General features: G+C 41.0%; 1 protein-coding gene across 2 annotated transcripts; it reads left to right on the top strand.

Annotated features, from left to right (window-relative positions):
- The first annotated feature begins 2,717 nt into the window (after positions 1 to 2,717).
- Positions 2,718 to 16,968, top strand: rnf175 (ring finger protein 175). 2 transcript variants are annotated; one of them, XM_063009632.1, is made up of 9 exons: positions 2,718 to 2,773; positions 4,348 to 4,385; positions 6,507 to 6,648; positions 10,857 to 11,011; positions 11,101 to 11,208; positions 12,438 to 12,558; positions 13,097 to 13,230; positions 14,046 to 14,147; positions 15,680 to 16,968. In XM_063009632.1, the coding sequence occupies exons 1-9, from the start codon at positions 2,753 to 2,755 to the stop codon at positions 15,798 to 15,800; spliced, it is 942 nt and encodes a 313-aa protein (XP_062865702.1). In that variant the 5' UTR covers positions 2,718 to 2,752; the 3' UTR covers positions 15,801 to 16,968. The 2 variants fall into 2 exon arrangements, with proteins under 2 accessions (XP_062865702.1, XP_062865704.1); XM_063009634.1 differs by lacking the exon at positions 2,718 to 2,773 and adding an exon at positions 2,896 to 2,951.
- Positions 16,969 to 21,610: the final 4,642 nt, after the last annotated feature.

Genomic DNA, 21,610 nt, shown 5'->3' with positions numbered 1-21,610 from the left:
TTGTTACATTTAATAGAATTATTTTCTCAGAATAAATGTACTTTAATTAAAGGTTATATTTATGTTATTTTCAGTGTAAGATTTAAGCAATTTACCAAAAGGTAAATTACCTAAAAACCTTTTCTACTTATCACTGGGTGGCATCACGACCTATTATGCTAGCCCACCACCACTGGTATCTGGGTTGGAGTCTCAGATGTGCCACACAGGCATGATTGACTGATTTTAAAGGTGAGGGATGGCAGAAGCCCTGAGAAGACGCACTGTCCTTGGTATTCCTGCCCTGCACCCATTGTTTCCTGTTGAAACCTGACCAGGATGAAGTGGTTGATGAAAATGAAATAACATGCATTTATCTGTAGACATCATGTATGCTGGATATGTGTTCCCACCAAAATGCATTCTGCTAAACATGAGGAAATGACTTTGCCTTTTTTCTTATCTTTACTGGGAGTGCTAATAACTGGATGACGTTGCAATCTATTTTGCTAGCCCATCACTACTGGTATCTGGTTTGGAGTCTCAGCTGTGCCACACAGGCATGATTGACTGATTGATGTTAGATGATGTAGACATCATTTATGCTGGAGAGGTGTTCCCACCAAAGTGCTTCTAGCTAAAATGATTTGTAAAGATCACTAAGACTATGAAGAAAAGGACTTCTGCCATTGTTGCTGATCTACTGAAACAGTATTTGGTCAGTCAAACTGGCCATTTTTTAATCCCACTTGCAATTTATGTAAATGACTTAAATCCAGATTAATAATGCATGTGTATAATATTGCCTATTTGCTGTTCTTGTTATTAAACCTATGGTTTCTTAATTGTTGAGAATCTTACATTTGTTGGAGAATGTAACCTCAGGCCCTGCTCAGCCTCTGTGGGTATCTTGCATAGGGTAGAGGTCGAAAGTACATTAAAGAAATAAAAATGGTATAGCTATCTGTATGGTTAAGCATGCTAATTACACTTTTGTATTGAGCATTTGAAATGCACATCAAAGTGGGAGAGTGACGCATTCTCTTCCATAAGTATGTCCTTAGAAACTGCCATTAAGCTGTATTTTCCAAATCCAAATTCCTTCTTGAGGGTCATTACCACACTGCCAATGGCATCATGCAGCATGGAAAAACTGTTTTCAACTACAAACAGAATTCAAACCCAGTGTTAGTTTACTGTGACTAGCACCTGATTGAATAATTGCACTTTATATCTACTGGAACATGAATGTGACAAAGCAGTTGGTTTGTGATGAAATAATCTCAGTATTTAACTCCAAGATATGATGCCTCCACATTGCTCATAGGCTTCCAGTCACTATCACATAAAACAGTTAGGTAGGGTAGGGTAGGGTAAGGTATGGTAAGGTAATGTGATACTGCTGTGGCAAAATGCTTTTGCTTAAAGGTGTTTAGTGATACTGTTGTTAACAGTTTCTCCGGACGGAAACCTAAAAAAACCTTGTTCCTGTTTTGGGCAGACACTGTACATAGGGTTGATACATTGTTAGCTTGGTTTATATGAAGTCAAAGCTTGGTGTGTTATTTAGGTTTGATTGTATCTCAGCTAGTTAATAAGAGCTACTTTAAGAAGCTAACATCCTGGTATTTTACTAAATAAAATGTAATAGTTAAGTATCTATGCAGTAAAACAGTTGTTAAGATGTTTTGTGATACAGTGATGGACCTTTCAACTACATTTTAATAAACAAAGCAGTATTAGTTTGCCCTAACTGTCAAAAAATATTAAAATAATAATAAAAAACGCAGTACTTGTTCAAAAACCTGTTTTTGGCACAGTTTTACACTGAATGCCCTTCTTGGGCAACCCATCTTATTTTTATCTGGGCTTAGGACCGGCACTAAGAGTGAACTGACATGTGCACCTACCAATGGCTAGGCTATTCAGACACCCAACGAACATGGCCAATTATGTCTTTGTAGACACCTGACCGGCTGATAGCATCCGGGGTTTATCTCAGTGGTAATGGGCTAGCATGAATTACTGATGTGCCACCAGAGCGCCTAAATTTACAATGATAATCACTTAATAAATAATATATTCAATAATTACTCAATTAATCTACTAAATCACTTTTATTTGTTCATTTATTGTTATTACCACTTGATCTCAAGTACAAGGCCATCACACATCCATTTACTCACTAAAATCTAAAGCCAATTTACCAGTCAACCGGGCGTGACAGTGGTTAGGTGGGTAGCACTGTCGCCTCACAGCAAGAAGGTCCTGGGTTCGATCCCTTGATGAACCTTGTGTAATAAGTGACTACCGTTTCTGTCATGAATGTAACCAGTGTAAAACATGACTTTAAAATTCTAATAAACAAACAAACCAGTCAACCTTTTGCATGTTTTTGGGAGAAAGAGTTAACATAAAAAGCCCAGACACAAGGAAAACAGCAGAACTGCTCAACTGGTAGCATGGCTCAAACCAGATCCTCAAGACTCAATCATTAATACTTGTGTTAATAGTGTTAATACTAGTGGAACACTATTGGCATACCAAAGTCGTCGGATGATTATATATAAAATATGAAATTATTCTATATTCCATTCATGCACCTCACACATACTTTGCTACCAACGTTTACAGAAAGAGCCGATTCAATGAGCCGACTCGAGCGCAAACGACACACATTGACATTAGCAGGCCGCAGCCTGTAATGTTTTGCTTCTGACAGCTCCTTGCAGCTGGCTAGAGATTTGGGGTGAATATAACGATGTGAACAACTATGGCTGGGCTGCAACCTCAGGTAGCAAGAAATCTACTGCACGAAAGAGAATAAAATTGTTAATTATCGGCTTATAGTTTTGTTTTTATTATATTTTTGTGTTTGATATTATTAGCAGCACTACGGCTGTGTGTAGTTTAGCTGTGGAGCTGAAGTCTCCCGTGTGCTAACAGTAATCCGCATACGTGGCAATAACAGCGTAAGCTAATTTTATGTTTTCGTTCATAAAATTAAACAGTTAATTTGTTTCATTCATTAATTTAATTTACAGTGGGTTTGCGTCTGTTGTTTTGTACTGCATATGAAATCTGTAACTGCACTGTGTAATCTAACCTACTAATTAGGGTTGAATCCCGAATTGCGCTTTGCTTCCTAGCTACAATCACAGTACTATTAGAGCTTTGCACCCTATCTAGTGCCCTATTTTTAAAGTAGACATTTGTTTGAGATCCAGCCCTCTGACGCTGCAGTTGGGTACAATCTGTGCTATCATTTGTATTGTGCTGCATCTGTATTGCTTTTCAGTGTTAAAAGTGCATTGATTATACACTGATCAGCCATAACATTAAAACCACCTCCTTGTGTCTACACTCACTGTCCATTTGATCAGCTCCACTTACCATATAGAAGTACTTTGAAGTTCTACAATTACTGACTGTAGTCCATCTGTTTCTCTACATACTTTTTAAGCCTGCTTTCACCCTGTTTTTCAATGGTCAGAACCACCACAGAGCACAGTGGTCACAGAATGCTGCCCACAGGGCACTGTTGGCTGGATATTTTTGGTTGGTGGACTATTTTCAGTCCAGCAACAACAGTGAGTGGTGTTTAAAAACTCCATCAGCGCTGTATCTTATCCACTCATACCAGCACAACACACACTAACACACCACCACCATGTCAGTGTCACTGCAGTGCTGAGAATGATCCACCACCTAAATAATATCTACTCTGTAGTGGTCCTGGGAGAGTCCTGACCATTGAAGGGCTAACAAAGCATGCAGAGAAACAGATGGACTACAGTCAGTAATTGTAAAACTACAAAGTGCTCCTATATGGTAAGTGAGTGTGGAAACAAGGAGGTGGTTTTAATGTTATGGCTGATCAGTGTACGGTCAGCTACAGAAACAGATTATGTTTGCACATTCACAACCGTAGTTTCATGCAATGCTGGTTATTTAGCAAGGCAGTCTGCCATGTGTGTATTTGTGAACAGTATATTAGTGAAGGAGAAATGTAAACAAGCCAGGCGTCTTTCCACTGGGAAGCATTGGGTGCAAGGTAAGAATATGCAGGACAAGGCACCAATACATCACAGGACTTCTTGTGCGCCTCTACGAAATCGCAGGAGTCGCTGTTGCAGTGATAGTGAAGCAAAACCCTATCCGACCTATCTGTCAGGCACAACACGTAATGTGGCTGATAGGCCTGCCAAGAACTCTTCACAGTGGTGGGCTAGCATATAAGACTGCTTGATTTTGTTGTTGTATGTAATGACAAACGATCCATTACTGACTAGTGCACCTTTAAATCAGCTTTCTACATTTTGTCTCATCAGGATTTGTCATTTAATTCTTGTTTTTTTTTCTCTACAGGACGAGCTTTCAGAAATGACCTACAGAGAAAACTGGAAGTGAGTATGTTTTGCCACTAAGCTGTGTTTTTTTTTAATGATGGTGATATACATTGTACAGTTAACTATGTGGTGTAGCATTCTTGATAGTTCTTGATCTTCGATAGTGATTATGATTGACCATAGCTGATGACTTCTCAGTGCCCGTATGAATGGGGCTTGTCTGACTGCATCTAATTAAAAGCATGTGAATCCGGCATATGTGGTGCAGTGAGCTCTGGCGTTGGTGATGATTATATGATGAAACCTTACTTCCACCCCTTGACACGCTAGCTTTGCACACATTGCTAGTAGCTGTTTTGCTTTTCTGTGTTTCCAGACTAAAATATTTCCATACAAAGGACATTTTAGTAAAATAAGCAGCTGACTTACTTACTGACTTAAGTTGTCACGGGTTCATGGTAAGATGTGTAATGGAATTGGTGACGTGCCTCATGTTACATTACGTTAACTTACTGCGGGTTTATGGTCTAGCACAAGATGCGGACTGGAATTTGGATCGGTAAGTAGATCAGCCCGTCCGTCAGATATCCGATTTGTATATGACGTCAATATCGGACCCGATACGGATCGGGCCAATCTCTATTAATAACGGTAGAATTTTATGATTGGGTAGAAAACGGAGTATCCACCAAAGGCTCAGTCTGTGCAAGCAAATACGTGTCATGACTCACCAATTTGTGTTTTTTACCATTTACCATACATAATATTGTAAACAGATTCAGGAAATCCGGACAAATCTCAGTCCATGTAGGTAAGGATGGAAACAACTGAACTGTTGAATGGACGTGACCCTTGAGCCCTCAGTCAGCATTGCATGAGAAACTGTCATGCTCTCACATGGGTTCGGGAGTAGCTGTACAATAATTCCATTGCACAACACTGCTGGGTTCTTTGGGACGGAACTCATTTCATATTTACCAAAATACAGTGAAAAGTGGGATGTCCATGTTTTAGCTTTTTCTTTTTTTGGGAATAGCGGCCATTAAGTTATCTGTGACAACGACATCCAGACTGATGCAAAATCTAACATTTATCATGATATGGTGATTCTAAATTCTAAATGTGTTCATATTTACAAAATAGAGTGATCAGAAAACTTTGGAAATCTTTTATTTTTACTTTTGTTAGTCAAATATAGATTCAATATACACCGACCAGGCATAACATTATGACCACTGCCAGGTGAAATGAATAACACTGATTATCTCCATCACAGCACCTGTTAGTGGGTGGGATATATTAGGCAGCAAGTGAACATTTTATCCTCAAAGTTGATATGTTAGAAGCAGGAAAAATGAACAAGCATAAGGATTTGAGCAACACATGAGCTACTGTAGCTCATAGTGCTGAAGAAGTTAATGCTGGTTCTGATAGAAAGGTCGCAGTTTGTTGCGTATGGGGCTGCATAGCGGCAGACCAGTCAAGGTGCCCATGCTGACCCCTGTCCACTGCCGAAAGCACCAACAATGTGCACGTGAGCATCGGAACTGGACCACGGAGCAATGGCAGAAGGTGGCCTGGTCTGATGAATCACGGTTTCTTTTACATCACGTGGATGGCCGGGTGCGTGTGCGTCGCTTACCTGGGGAACACACGGCACCAGGATGCACTATGGGAAGAAGGCAAGCCGGCGGAGGCAGTGTGATGCTTTGGGCAATGTTCTGCTGGGAAACCTTGGGTCCTGCCATCCATGTGGATATTACTTTGACACGTACCACCTACATGGTCTCCATTGTTGCAGACCATGTACACGCGTTCATGGAAACGGTATTCCCTGATGGCTGTGGCCTCTTTCTGCAGGATAATGCTCCCTGCCACAAAGCAAAAATGCTTCAGGAATGGTTTGAGGAGCACAACAACCAGTTTGAGGTCCCCAGATCTCAATCCAATCGAGCATATGTGGGATGTGCTGGACAAACAAGTCCGATCCATGAAGGCTCCACCTCACAACTTACAGGAGTTAAAGGATCTGCTGCTAACATCTTGGTGCCAGATACCACAGCACACCTTCAGGGGTCTAGTGGAGTCCATGACTCGATGGGTCAGGGCTGTTTTTGGCAGCAGAATGGCTTTTAAACTTAGTAAAGCATTCACTTAAATGTGTTTGTCTCTTTGTAGGGTGCAGCATGAGAAACTGCACATCAAGCACCGAGGCCATGAAGCCATGCACGCTGAGATGGTCTTGATCCTCCTCGCTACACTGGTGGTTGCTCAGATTGTGCTTGTCCAGTGGAAGCAAAGACACAGCAGATCATACACAGTAAGTGCCTCTTGAATAATGTTAAGCTAACGTTAAACATGCTTCCACATATAGCCAAAAGTATATGGACTTTTATCATGAGCTTCTTTTACATCCTATTCCAAACTGGATAAAAAAGTTTACACTCTTGTAGGAAGATTTTGGAGTGTGTCTTTTAGAAAAGTGGTCCCCAACCACCGGGCCGCAGACTGGTACTGGTTTATTACCGGGCCGCACTGAAAGAATGAATAATTAGAGATGGCTAGAAAAGCAGTTTTCACTGCTTCTATTTCAGGTGTTACTGTCTTATTGTCACCCCTAGGTGGGGAGCAGTGTCTCGTTGCATCAAAGAAAGCTCATTTTACATTGTTTGTGAGCAATATTATTAAATCCTCCCTTCCCTGCCGGTCTGTGAAATTATATCTTATAGGAAACCGGTCCGTGTTGCAAAAAAGGTTGGGAAACGTTGTTTTAGAATGTGTGTCCATTTAATACCTTGGGATCAGGCCAGTGATTTTAGAAGTAAAAGGCTGGCTCAAAATAAATGTTCCAATTTTATCAGGTGCTTACTGGGGTTGAGGTCAGGGTTCTGTGCAGGCTACTGGATTTCCTTCTCACCAAACTAGGTTAGGAAAAGAAAAGGAATAGTGTATGTTTTCTTTACCCTGTATTACAAGAAAAACAGTACCAGAACAGGGCTGTCTATTATGCTAGAATCTCAGCTATTCTATTGCATTCACAGACATGATTGACTGTGTGTGTGTGTGGTGGTAGTGAGAAGGGGATGGATTGGCACCTTGTCCAGGGTATTTTCCTACTTTGCAGTTGATGAATTTAATAAAAAACATAAAAAAAATTCCCACAGACACATTTTGTTGAAAGGTTGTTGAATCTGCAAAAGGAAGCAACTCTATGGGTGTGTTCTAAAAACCTAGTGAGCTCTCTACATAGAAAGCATTTTACGTCTTCCTATGCACACTCCCGAGAAGAAAGTTGTCTGAATTCTTAGATGCCTTGAAATGCCTTAAATACCTTAAATCTGAGTATTTTAACTGAATAACAAGGAAGCATCTGATGCTGCCTTATGTCAAGTTCACACTACACGACTTTCCAAGTCGTCAGGTCGCTGTACAGTTCACACTACACAACCGGATCTCTTGGAGTCTTTCAAGTCGGTGTGGCTTTCACACTCCACGACTGATCGGCGATAGGGGGTTTCACACTACACCAACTGGAATCGCAGGCGAGCTTCTCTGGTCTCTCAAACTACGTTTTGTCACGAAAACAAACGCAGTTTAATGATACCACGTCCAAAAATGCACATCAACAAGTAGCGAGCGATCAAAGTTGTTTGTGCGCTGATGTGCAGCGTAAAATCAAAGACAAAAATAAATGATTCCGAGTGGATTTGGCAACGTGACAAGCAGGGATTGGTTTGTTTTGTAGCGAAATATTTTTTTGTAATGCAGTGTTGGTATTATGGTTTGGCGTGGACGATAAGTTCACAAATATTGTAAAGCTTGTGTGTGTGCCGATGTATTCTGATAGAAACTATATTATCCCCCTCACCACACTCATTGCCAGTCGCAACCGACTGATCCAGATATTCAACATGCTTGATATCTCTCCTACGGCGCTCGGATGGAGTTCACACATAGCAATTGAGAGCCGAGTTTCGATCGCCGACCAAACGCCGAGTTGCCCCCGAGCCGGCAAATCTAGCGCCGACTAGTCGGCAAACGAAAATCAGGGCAAAAATCGTGTACTGACGAATACTGACGTAATCGCTGTAATCTCTGTCTAGGTAGTGCTATCTTTTCCTCTCTTCTGAACCCTCCTCCTCCTCCCCCTTCTGCCTCTCTCACTGCTACTGACTTTGCAACATTCTTCCAGGACAAGATTGACAAAATCAATCAATCCTTGTCTCCGACTGACCCACTTTCAACTGACCCTCAACCCACCAACACACTCACCAGCTTCACCCCACTCACCATGGATGAGGTTACACAGCTCCTCTCATCCAGCAATCCCACTACATGCACACTTGACCCTATACCATCCACCATCCTCAAAGACCTCTCGCAGGACCTAATCCCCTTCATCACACCCATCATCAACAACTCCCTGACATCAGGTGTTGTCCCTACTGCTTTTAAGAAGGCTCAGGTCATTCCCCTTCTTAAGAAACCTACACTAGACACTATAGACATTAACAACTACAGACCTGTCTCACTCCTCTCTTTTCTATCCAAAATTCTTGAACGTGCTGTCTATAACCAACTATCTGCCTTTCTTACTCAGAATGACCTCCACGATCCGTACCAGTCTGGCTTCAAGGCAGCACATTCTACAGAAACAGCACTTGTAGCTGTTACTGAGAAGCTTCATGCAGCCAAAGCAGCCAAACTGTCATCTGTTCTTATTCTTCTTGACCTTTCTGCAGCCTTCGACACAGTGAATCACGGCATTCTCCTGACCACTCTCTCCAACCTTGGAGTAACAGGTTCAGCATGGCAATGGATGGCCTCCTACCTGGAAGGGCGCTCCTATCAAGTGTCATGGAGGGGATCCATATCTACCCCATGCACTCTCTCAACCGTTGTTCCTCAGGGCTCTGTACTTGGCCCACTTCTCTTCTCTATCTACACCCGCTCTCTGGGTAAGGTCATAGCCTCCCATGGCTTCTCCTACCACTCCTATGCAGATGACACTCAGCTTGTTCTGTCATTTCCTTCTTCAGACACGCAAGTCTCAGCTCGCATCTCAGCATGTCTGCGAGATATCTCACAATGGATGTCGGCTCATCATCTAAAACTTAATCCCAGCAAGACAGAGATGTTGCTCATTCCTGGAGATCTGTCTCCAACCCAGGACCTAGTCATTTCTCTGGATGACTTCCAGATTAGACCATCTGATAAGGTAAGAAGTCTTGGTGTTGTCCTGGATAACCAGCTGACCTTCTCTCCTTATATAGCCAACATGACGAGATCGTGCCGGTTCCTCCTGTACAACATCAGGAAGATTCGGCCATTTCGCTCCAGAGAAGCTACCCAGATTCTGGTGCAATCACTTGTAATCTCTCGGTTGGACTACTGCAACTCCCTCCTGGCAGGAGCTCCCATGGCCACTATTAAACCCTTACAGCTCATTCAAAATGCAGCTGCCCGTCTGGTCTTTAACCAACCTAAACACTGCCACATCACCCCACTGCTGCGTTCTCTTCACTGGCTTCCTGTAGCTGCACGCATTCAGTTTAAAACACTGACGCTCGCCTACAAAGCCAAAAATGGACCAGCCCCAAGCTACCTTCGGGGTCTAATCAAACCCCGCTCTGTACCACGCAACCTCCGAGTCTCTAGTCTAGCTCGACTTGAGCCTCCATCCAGGACTAAAGGAAGACAAGCATCAAGGCTGTTCTCTGTTCTAGCGCCCAAATTGTGGAACGAACTTCCTCTGTCTGTCCGAACAGCTGAGTCTCTTGCTGTCTTTAAAAAACGATTAAAAACACACCTTTTTACTAAACACTTAGGCTGATTTGTACTTATTTACTAACACTTTATTCCAATCTTTTCCATTTAAAAAAAAAAAAAAAAAAAAAAAGGCACTTTGGTTCTAACAGGTTTTAGCAGAGTTGTGTTCTTCGACTGTTGTCTATCTAAACTTAAGGAATGAAATGTTCACTATGGAAGCACTTCTGTAAGTCGCTCTGGATAAGAGCGTCTGCTAAATGCTGAAAATGTAAATGTAAATGTAGTGCGTCCGAATAACCTGACTTATACGTCGATGACTTATTAGAATCCTCTCTACTTAGGCAGCTGCCTATGTAGGCAGTAGACAGCAAGGTAGCTCACTAGGTTTTCGAATAGACCCTATATGAATCTTTTTGGGGTTTGGAATGGGATGGCCAATAAGCTCACTAATCAGGTGTCTACATACGTTTAGTCATATAATGTATTTATTTTATTATGATACTGGCTTTTATGCTACTTATTTTTCACAAAGACATTTTCATCACCTTTTTTATTTATCAGACTGTGTGCAACAGTGAGATACAAATTTTTGCTGTTACATTGAACATTTGAACCTTTTTTTTTTTGACAATCAACAAACCTTAAACATGTTTAGGCATGTGACATAATCAAAACGGGTTAGAAACTCTGTGGAAAGGACAAACTTAAAAAAACTCTAAGAATAATTTGACTTTCAGTGGGTTTTTTACTTTCTTGCAGTTAGTGACACTCCTGCAGATGTGGGTGGTGCCTCTGTACTTCACTATAAAGCTTTACTGGTGGCGCTTCTTGTCAACATGGGGTATGTTCTCAGTCATAACCAGCTACGTCATATTCAGAGCCACACGAAAACCTCTGTCTGGCAGAACACCCAGGTATGTGATTAGACTAAAATTAATTTAAAAAAATGCAGTGAATCCCTCAGTAAGTAAATGTGTATTTTTCTTTGTTCTTCTTTTCACAGGATGGTGTATAAGTGGTTTCTCCTCATTTACAAGCTGAGCTATGCTGTAGGTGTGCTTGGTTACCTTGCCATTATGTTTACTTTGTTTGGATTCAATGTTTTCTTTAGGTATGTGAACTTTGGCTCTGTGCCAGACCTAAACAATCTGAAATGTTTTTTTTGTATGCATGCAGTAAGTCACTTGAACTCTTCAGCTTCCAGTTTGATACATTATAAGGTGAAAAGTAGGTGGACACATTTTACATTTGTTTAAATTTAGGACGACTTATAATTTTGACAGAATACTCTGCAAGCAACTGAGGGTTAAGGGCCTTGCTCAGGGGCTCAACAGTAGTGACTTTGTAGTGGCAGGTCTTAAACCAAGGACCTCCTGAATACAAGTCAAGTACCTTAACTGCATTAGCACTGCATACTAAAGATAAGACAAAGATTATTTGTCATTGCACAGGGTACACCAAAATGAAGTATAAATCTTGCTGGTGTTTTCAAACATAACACACAAATAAATAGAATATATCTAACTAACTATACACCAATTAGGCATAACATTATGACCACCTCCTTGTTTCCACTCTCACTCTCCATTTTATTAGCTCCACTTATCATATAGAAGCACTTTGTAGTTCTACAGTTACTGACTGTAGTCCATCTGTTTCACTACATACTTTTTAAACCTGCTTTTACCCTGTTCTTCAATGGTCAGGACCCCCACAGGACCACCACAGAGTAGATATTATTTGGGTGGTGGATCATTCTCAGCACTGCAGTGACACTGACGTTGTGGTGGTGTGTTAGTGTATGTTGTGCTGGTATGAGTGGATCAGACACAGCAGCGCTGCTGGAGTTTTTAAACACCTCACTGTCCCTGCTGGACTGAGAATAGTCCACTGTGGGGTACAAGCTGTTCTTAAGTTTGTTTTTTCTGTGATGTAACTGACCTGAATCGTTGAGTTCAGGTGTTTCTGGGACACCCGCTGCTAACAGTGTATGAACTATTTATGCAGTGATTGGAAGCAAGGTGTTTAATGATAGGATTGGCGTGGAAGAACTCTAGTGGTTTGAACAGAGCACAGACCTCAACCCTACAAAACAGCATTGGGATGAACTGGAAGCCAGTTGCGAGCCAGGCGTTCTTGTCCAACATTGCTGCCTGACACTAATGTTTTTATTACTGAGTAGGCAAAGTGTTTCACAGACACTCATGGTCATAATCATGATGTCCCCATACTTTTGGCCTTATTCTGTATAAATGACTGTACTTATCTGGACATTTTTTAAAAATGTATTTTGGTTAGTATTTGCTATTAGTGATCTAAATGGCTTGTTTACTTGGGCAGGATAAAAGCAGAGGACTCCATGGATGTGGGGGTGATCATGCTGTTTTACGGCCTGTATTATGGAGTGATGGGACGAGACTTTGCTGAAATCTGCTCTGACTACATGGCCTGCACTATAGGGGTAAATATTTTTCTCCATCCTGAAATGGTAACATAGAGAAATGTGATAAGCGATTGTAGAAAAACTACTGGGTCTGATTTTATATTGTTATGAATTAGACATACCAGTCATTCACATTTGTAGATGTTTTGTGGAAAGCCAAAGGCTTTGGCATGTAGTGTATATTGTTGAGACTGTCTATCTGTGGACGTAAAAACATATATTTTAATGATTTGGCCCAAAATAAGCTTTAAAAAAAGTGAGGTTTGGTATTGGGGTTGTACAAGAGGATGGCTCACATTGGACCATCTGAGAGGTGCAGGCCAAACTCAACAACCTGTTTCTTTATGGATCTGGATTGAAAAGTGCCACATTTGGAAGCATATTGTTTTTTTCATATAGTAGATATTGTATACATGTCAGAAATGCATGTGGCTAAAAGATATGAACTTATTTCCATTCAGTCACATGGGGTGTTCACATAACGTAGCTGTGATGTTATATTTTTGGATCTTTACGACCTGTCCTGGTCTGACTCTGTCCTGTTTGTCTGTTGCAGTATTACAACATGGGTGGGATGCCATCTCGGAACCTGTGCCATGACATATGCGCCGTGTGCGGCCAGAAGACTTTTGTTGACGTGGATGAGGAAGGCATCATCGAGGACACCTACCAGCTTTCCTGCAATCACATGTATGTTTAAAGATTCAAGTAGTTGCTGACAACTGATGTTTGGTGTTACTTTATTCTTTGTGCTCAAAAAGATCAAAATCAACATTCGGGCGGCACGGTGGCTAAGTAGGTAGCACTGTCGCCTCACAGCAAGAAGGTCCTTGGTTCGACCCCCAGGTGGAGCGGTCCGGGTCCTTTCTGTGTGGAGTTTGCATTTTCCCCCTGTGTCTATGTGGGTTTCCTCTGGGCTCCGGTTTCCTCCCACAGTCCAAAGACATGCAAGTGAGGTGAATTGGAGATACAAAATTGTCCATGACTGTGTTTGACATTAAAAGACTTGAACTGAGCCGCTCAGGTGGCGCAGCGGTAAAAAACAAACCTTGCCGGCTGAGGATGAGCGGCTACATGAACAACGATTGGCCTGTTGTTCAGATGGGCGGGACTAAGCCGGATATGGGTCTCTCTCTGTCAGACTGGTGCAATTACGACCTCTGCTGGCTGATTAGAGGCAAATACACAGAGGTAGGGTGAGAGGTAGGTAGAGGTTAGGGTGTGTCTCTCCGTACACAACGCTAGGTGGCACAACACTCGTCAATGTGTGGGTGATAAGATGCATACGGCTTGCTGCCCACGTGTCGGAGGGGATGTGGGTTAGCTTCGATCTCCTCGGTCAGAGCAGGGATCGGCATAGGCCGAGAGGAAACATGACGCAATCGGACAAAAAAAAAAAAAAAGACTTGAACTGATGATGGTTGAATGTAACCAAAGTGTGTAAAACATGACGTTAAAATTCTAATAAATCAATAAATAAATATCATGTCTTGAACTCTCAACAGATTTCATGAATTCTGTATCCGGGGCTGGTGCATTGTGGGAAAGAAGCAGACATGTCCATACTGCAATGAGAAGGTTGACCTCAAGAGGATGATGAACAACCCGTATCCTTTAGATTCAAATTTTTCTTCTCTGACAAGATTATAAACAATTTATCCACACTTAAAAGCCAAAAATATATGGACACATTCATTGCTAACATGGATATAAATAGACTTTAATTTACGCTAACAGCGTTTAGACGATGCTTTAATCCGATGCGACTTACACTTGTGACCCAGTATGATGCAGGTAATAAAGAGTTCAGGAACTTTCAGTTTAGGCACCCAAAATTGGGACAATGGTAGCCTAGTGGGTAGAGCTTTGGACTATCAACCGGAAGATTGGTGGTTCAAATCCAGGCTCTTCTTTGCAGCCACGGTTGGGTCCTTGAGCAAGGCCCTTAACCCTGTCTGCTCCAGGGGCGCCGTAAGATGGCCGACCCTGCGCTCTGACCCCAGCTTCCAAACAAGCTGGGATATGCGAAGAAAGAATTTCATCATACTGTATGCTACATTGCCAAAAGTATTCACTCACCCATCCAAATCACTGCAGAGTTTCTGCAGAGTCAATCGCTACAGACCTCCAAACTACATGTGGCCTTCAGATTAGCTTAAGAACAGTGCATAGAGCTTCATGGAATGGGTTTCCATGGCCGAGCAGCTGCATCCAAGCCTTACATCACCGAGCGCAATGCAAAGCGTCGGATGCAGTGGTGTAAAGCACGCCACCACTGGACTCTAGAGCAGTGGAGACGTGTTCTCTGGAGTGACCAATCACGTTTTTCTGTCGGGCAATCCGATGGACGAGTGAAAGGAACTCTTAATGCTTCAGCATATCAAGAGATTTTGGACAATTTCATGCTCCCAACTTTGTGGGAACAGTTTGGGGACGGCCCCTTTCTGTTCCAACATGACTGCGCACCAGTGCACAAAGCAACGTTCATAAAGACATGGATGAGCGAGTTTGGTGTGGAAGAACTTGACTGGCCTGCACAGAGTCCTGACCTCAACCCGACAGAACACCTTAGGAATGAATTAGAGTGGTGACTGTGAGCCAGGCCTTCTCGTTTAACTTTAGTGTCTGACTTCACAAATGCGCTTTTGAAAAAATGGTCAAAAATCCCCATAAACACACTCCTAAACCTTGTGGAAAGCCTTCCCAGAAGAGTTGAAGCTGTTATAGCTGCAAAGGGTGGGCCGACATCATATTAAACCCTATGGATTAAGAATGGGAGTCACTCAAGTTCAAATGCGTGTGAAGGCAGACAAGCGAATACTTTTGGCAGTATAGTGTATCACGAATAAAGGATATCTTCTTCAAAAGCGGCAACTTGGTAGTGGTGGGGCTTGAACCAGCAACCTTTCAATCACTAGCCCATTACCTTAACCGAAAGCTATCACTGCCTTTATGATGAATCAAATTGAATGAACATCAATTTTGAGGCTGGAGGCTGATTCCATATGAACTCATACAGTTTGAAATGGAATGGCCAACCAGCTCGTGGTTAGGTGTCCACATCCTTTTGGCATTTTAGTCTAGTGTAGCATATATTAATCAGTTAGACATTGTTTTTTTCCTTAAATCTAAACACCAGCTGGGAGAGAACTCACGTTTTGTACGGCCAGCTTTTGGATTGGCTGAGGTACCTGGTGGCTTGGCAGCCAATCATAATCGGTATTGTGCACGGGATTAATTTTTTACTGGGTCTTGAGTGATGCTGAAACCCGATGAGCCTCAGTTACTGTTTACATGCGTTTAGTTTCGGATTATTTATTTGTTAACGATGGATTTCATTGAGTAGCAACGTGCAACATGATTACTTAGCTATGACACGTTTACATTAAAGCTGCTTATTTATTATAGTTACTTTAATTCCGTGCCTTTCTTATGGGACTTTCGGACTTGGTGCCATTACACACAGAAGTTGTAGCTTATAACCACTCTGCCAGTCTGGCATTATGTTGCTTTTTGAGTTTTTGTAGCCAGTGACCCTATATTTTAAGGGCTTCACATTGTCACTACCCCACCTCATTCTGTTGAAGCTCAGTCTGAACTTTAAACCATTCAAATCATGTCTGTTTTTACTAGTGAGTAGGAACGTGACTCACCTGACTCACTTGACTGGTGCATTTTTACTCATTCAGACATGTTTACAGGTGAAGTATGGGAAGTGTGGGCCACATCCTATGTGCTACATGGTGCGTAACTACTAACCTATAAGTGGGACGCACCAATTAGATCGTTTAGTATTGTGTGCGTTTTGGGAGCCAGATTTTCACCCACCTTTTATGTCTTTTTTTTTTTTTACTAACCATTAATTACACCAATGAGGCATAACATTAAAACCACCTCCTTGTTTCTACACTCACTGTCCATTTTATCAGCTCCACTTACCACATAGAAGCACTTCTATATCTGTCCATCTGTTTCTCTGCATGCGTTTTTAGCCTGCTTTCACCCTGTTCTTCAATGGTCAGGACCCCCACAGGACCACTACAGAGCAGGTATTATTTGGGTGGTGGGTCATTCTCAGCACTGCAGTGACACTGACATGGTGGTGGTGAGTGGATGAGACACAGCAGCGCGGATAGAGTTTTTAAACACCTCACTGTCACTGCTGGATTGAGAAAAGTCCACCAATCAAAAATATCCAGCCAACAGCGCCCCATGGGCAGAGTCCTGTGACCACTGATGAAGGTCTAGAAGATGACCAACTCAAACAGCAGCAATAGATGAGCGATTGTCACTGACTTTACCTCTACAAGGTGGACCAGCTAGGTAGGAGGGTCTAATAGAGTGGACAGTGAGTGGACACGGTATTTAAAAACTCCAGCAGCGCTGCTGTGTCTGATCCACTCATACCAGCACAACACACACTAACACACCACCACCATGTCAGTGTCACTGCAGTGCTGAGAATGATCCACCACCTAAATAATACCTGCTCTGTGGTGGTCCTCAGTAATTGTAGAACTACAAAATGTTTCTATATTGTAAGTGGAGCTGATAAAATGGAAACCAGGAGGTGGTTTTAATGTTATGGCTGATTGGTCGGGCTGCTGAAAAATACATTTCTTGGTACGACTATCTGCACAATAATGAAAATGCTGTTTACTTGAGTTTTCTTTATCACTTTTGTCAAATGTGAAATTTGGAATAGTTCGTGATCGAAGACTCAGTGCCTCAGAGTCTGTCGGTTGTCATAAAACTGTTGGATTATGGGTTTTTTTGGTTCTTCCAGTGATATTTAGCCAGACTGTATGAATCACGATGCAGGAGAATGTTCTCAAAAGTATTCATTTAGTCATGTGGTCGATTAATTGTAGTCACTTTTACTATGGTTAAACATTTGACACATGCTTCCTTTAAACTCCCTCTTCAACTTTACAACATGTACTGTATGGCCAAAAGTGAACGGACCCCCTCCTAATTAATGAGTTCAGTTATTTCAGCCCTGTCTATTGCTAACTTGTGTATTAAATCAATGATACGTGTCTGTAAAGCCCTGACCCCATCCCAGCCGAACACCTTTGGGATGAACTGGAATGTCGATTGTACGCCAGGCTTCATTATCCACTGTCAGTGCCTGGTCTTACTAATGCTGTTTGGACTTAGTGGGCACAGATTTGACATGACAGAATCATTAAACTGCTACAGATTTGTCAGCTGTGAGTTATAAATGTGGTAAATGGATTCAGATCTTAACTGCAGAGGCCATTAAGGTACACGAAAACCAGTTTGTCATTTTTATTGAACCAGACCTCACCACCATGATAAACCGTAATGCTATTGTGAGCCCAGCTTTCTCGCCTGATGGCAGTGCCTGACCTTACAAACGCTCTTTTGATTGAATGTAGATGACGGTGACCTCGACAACAGCCGTAGATTACTATGCAGGCCTGCTTGTCCAACATCACTGCTTTCCTTGCAAGTGCTCTTTTAAATGAAGAAGCACAAATTCTCACAGACAAGGCCTTTCCAAAAGAGTGGAGACTTAGAATCGAAAATATAATAACAATAGTTTTAAAGTGGAAAGTTTAAACATGTTTTTGCCATAGAGTGTATGAGTAGTTATTTGTAGAAAAAACATTAGTCTTGTTTAAAAGTTTGAGCACCCTTGGTTAAATTCCATGGTTTTTGTGTGTGTGAATGTATGAAACAAACACAATTTGATCTACAACCTCAAGTTAGAAAAAGTTTGGACCACTGTCTGATGGTCCATCCTAGATGCCTCAGAGCCCAGAGAAGTCGATGCTGCTTCTGGACATGGTTAACATAAAGCTTTACTGTGCAAAAAAGAAGCCTTAAGTGGCATTTGTGCATGTAACTCTGTATTGTAGTGCTTGACAAAGGTTTGCCAAAGTAATCCCTCACCCATGTGGTTATATCAGCTATTGTTGAGTGGCGGTTCTTGATGCAGTGCTGTCTGAGGGATCGAAGATCACAGGTGTTCAGCTTAAGCTTGCACCCTTGGCCTTTACGCACTGAAGAATTCCTCCAGATTCCTTAAATCGTTTAATAATATCATGCACTGTAGAGGGAGAAATATGCAAATCCTTTCCAATCTTTCTTTGAGGTACATTGTTTTTAAACATCTCAATGATTTTCTCATACATTTGTTGACAAACTGGAGATCCTCTGATCATCTTTGCTCATCAAAGACTCAGCCTTTCCTGGATGCTGCTTTTGTACCAAACCATGATTACAATCACCTGTTGACATCACTTGTTTGGAATCACATCATTATTTAGTTTTTCCACCTCATTACTAGCCCTAAACTGCAGGTTTTGCAAGTTGCAGGCCTGAAATGCAGGAATGGATGTTTATTAACAAATGAAATGAAGTTGAGCAGATAAAATATGAAATATCTATATATGGGTTCAAACTGTCTGCAATCAAATAAAAATTTAAGTAAATGTAAGAAACACTGCATTTTTATTTTATTTGCATTTTCCTTACTGTCCCAACGTTTTCTGATTTGGGGTTGTATGATTATTGTTTCTTTCTTTAATAAATTTAACATAAAAAATTATAAATGTGGCATCTGTTAACATTACTTTACAATTCTACTGTGTTAAATTCAGCAAATAAATAAAATTGTGCAGGGGAAAAAATGCAGATAAATGCAGTCTCTTCCCTGGAGGGGGTTTTAAATTTAAAATCAGCAAAATATTGAATTTGTCATGAAGTGTTCAAATTTTTTGGTAAGCAGTTTAATTGGTGATGATGAGAAATGAATTTAAATACTATCACTAATTCTGATTTTTTTATTTGCACTTTGTTTTCCAAGTTATTGATTCATAATGATAAATCATAATTGTTCTAAAAGCTGCTGTATGTTGAATTCTGTATTGATGTTGCACATCACAGTATTGCATTATTTGCCAAAAATGTTTTATGCTGTTTATTTGAGTTAAGAATTGCCAATAAAACCCTAAAAAAAAAAAAGAACAATGTATGGTTTCATACGGTTAATAAGCTATCAAGATATGTCATGACATGTTGGGCATCTGCATAAAGACAAACACCTCACTGTCACTGCTGGATTTAGAATAGTCCCCCAACCAAAAATATCTTTACACCTACAAGGTGGACCAACTAGGTAGGAGTGTCTAATAGAGTGGACAGTGAGTGGACACGTTATTTAAAAACTCCAGCAGCACTGCTGTGTCTGATCCACTCATAGCAGCACAACACACACTAACACACCACCACCATGTCAGTGTCACTGCAGTGCTGAGAATGATCCACCACCCAAACAATACCTACTCTGTGGTGGTCCTGACCATTGAGTAAAAGAAGGTTAAAAAAGTATGCAGAGAAACAGATGGACTACAGTCAGTAATTGTAGAACTACAAAGTGCTTATATATATATATTCTTTAATCGCAATTAATCTCGATTAAAATTTTTAATCATGTGACAGCCCTAATATATACAGTATATATACTATATATATATATATATATATATATATATATATATATATATATATATATATATATATATTAGGGCTGTCAAACGATTAAAATTTTTAATCGCGATTAATCTCAGAATTTCATATAGTTAATCGCGATTAATCGCATTAAAAAAAAATCTGTGTAAATGTTATAGAAAACAAGGATTTTTAAGTGAAATGTTACAATTAAAATGGTGAACACATTTTATGCTAAATGTACTTATGTTAAAAACTGCTGGGACAAGAGAAAACTGTAAGGGAGTTTATTCACTCACATACTAGGCAGTAAATGTCAGATTGTAGGTTAGAATTTCTCCATCAGCAAACATTGTAGATCAGCGGTGCTTTAGGTGGGATAAGGTGTAGTTATTGTATCAGACTTGTCTGTGGTTGTATCGTGACGATGGTTTGATGGACGTTTCTACACGAAGTGAGTGTGTTTTGACCCTTTGGGGCTTCCATAGTTCATGAACTAACGTGCTCGACTCAGCTTTCCGGTATTCGGTACAGAAGAAGAAGTTAATTAAGTGTAATAAAGTGTTCTGCTCCCGACAACTTGTGAATATAGCGTGTATTTATTTCTTTATTATGCAAGTGCATCACTACCACGATCGGTTACATTATGTTAACAAACCGCAAATGAAAAACGGTGGCCAGTCCGACATTAAAACGTTTGTTCTACCAGTCAAGTGTCAACATGAACTAGAATTTGCGTTAATGGCACTAATTTTTTTAATCGCGTTAAATTGAGGTCGCGTTAATGCGTTATTATCGCGTTAACTTCGACAGCCCTAATATATATATATAGCAGTCCAACACCATTAACTTGATAAATCACTGTTTTAGTAGGTGATATTTCTACATAGCAAAAAATTCACTTGAAAGTGTAGTAGAGTAATGAAAACAAAACAAACCCAACAATTAGGACATGCATGCCGCTCATTCTGAGTAATTGAAGCATTGATTGAAAGGGGGTTGTTCAAAATAATAGCAGTGAGGAGTTCAATTGGTGAAGTCATTCATTCTGCAGAAGAACGGGTGTCAATTTTAGCCCTTATTTAAGGTAGGAGGGGGGCAAATGTTGCACAGCTTGGTCATAGCACATTTCCTTCTGAAATACTGGGTAAAATGGGTTGTTCCAGACATTGTTCTGATGAACAGCGTACTTTGATTAAAAAGTTGATTGTAGAGGGAAAAAACATACAGAGAAGTGCAGCAAATTATAGGCTGCTCAGCTAAAATGCCTTAAAGTGACAACCAAAACCTGAAAGACGCATAAGAAAGTGTGGAACTACTGTTCGAATGGAACAGAGAATAGCCAGAATGGCAAAGGCTCAGCCAATGATCACCACCAGAAAGATCAAGGAACATCTGAAGTTACCAGTAAGTACAGAAGATGATTAAGTGAAGCCAATTTACCAGCAAAAACTCCTGCAAAGTCCCATTGTTAAGATAAAGACGTGTCCTGAATGGGTTCAAATTTGCCAAGGAACACATTGACTGGTCCAAAGAGAAATGGCTCAACATTTGTGGACTGATGAAAGCAAAATTGTTCTTTTTGGGTCTA

Source organism: Trichomycterus rosablanca, chromosome 15 (assembly GCF_030014385.1).
Source record: "Trichomycterus rosablanca isolate fTriRos1 chromosome 15, fTriRos1.hap1, whole genome shotgun sequence".
In the NCBI taxonomy this organism is placed as follows: domain Eukaryota; kingdom Metazoa; phylum Chordata; class Actinopteri; order Siluriformes; family Trichomycteridae; genus Trichomycterus; species Trichomycterus rosablanca.
Note: the sequence above shows the minus strand (reverse complement) of the source record. Positions and strands in the feature narration are given on the sequence as shown.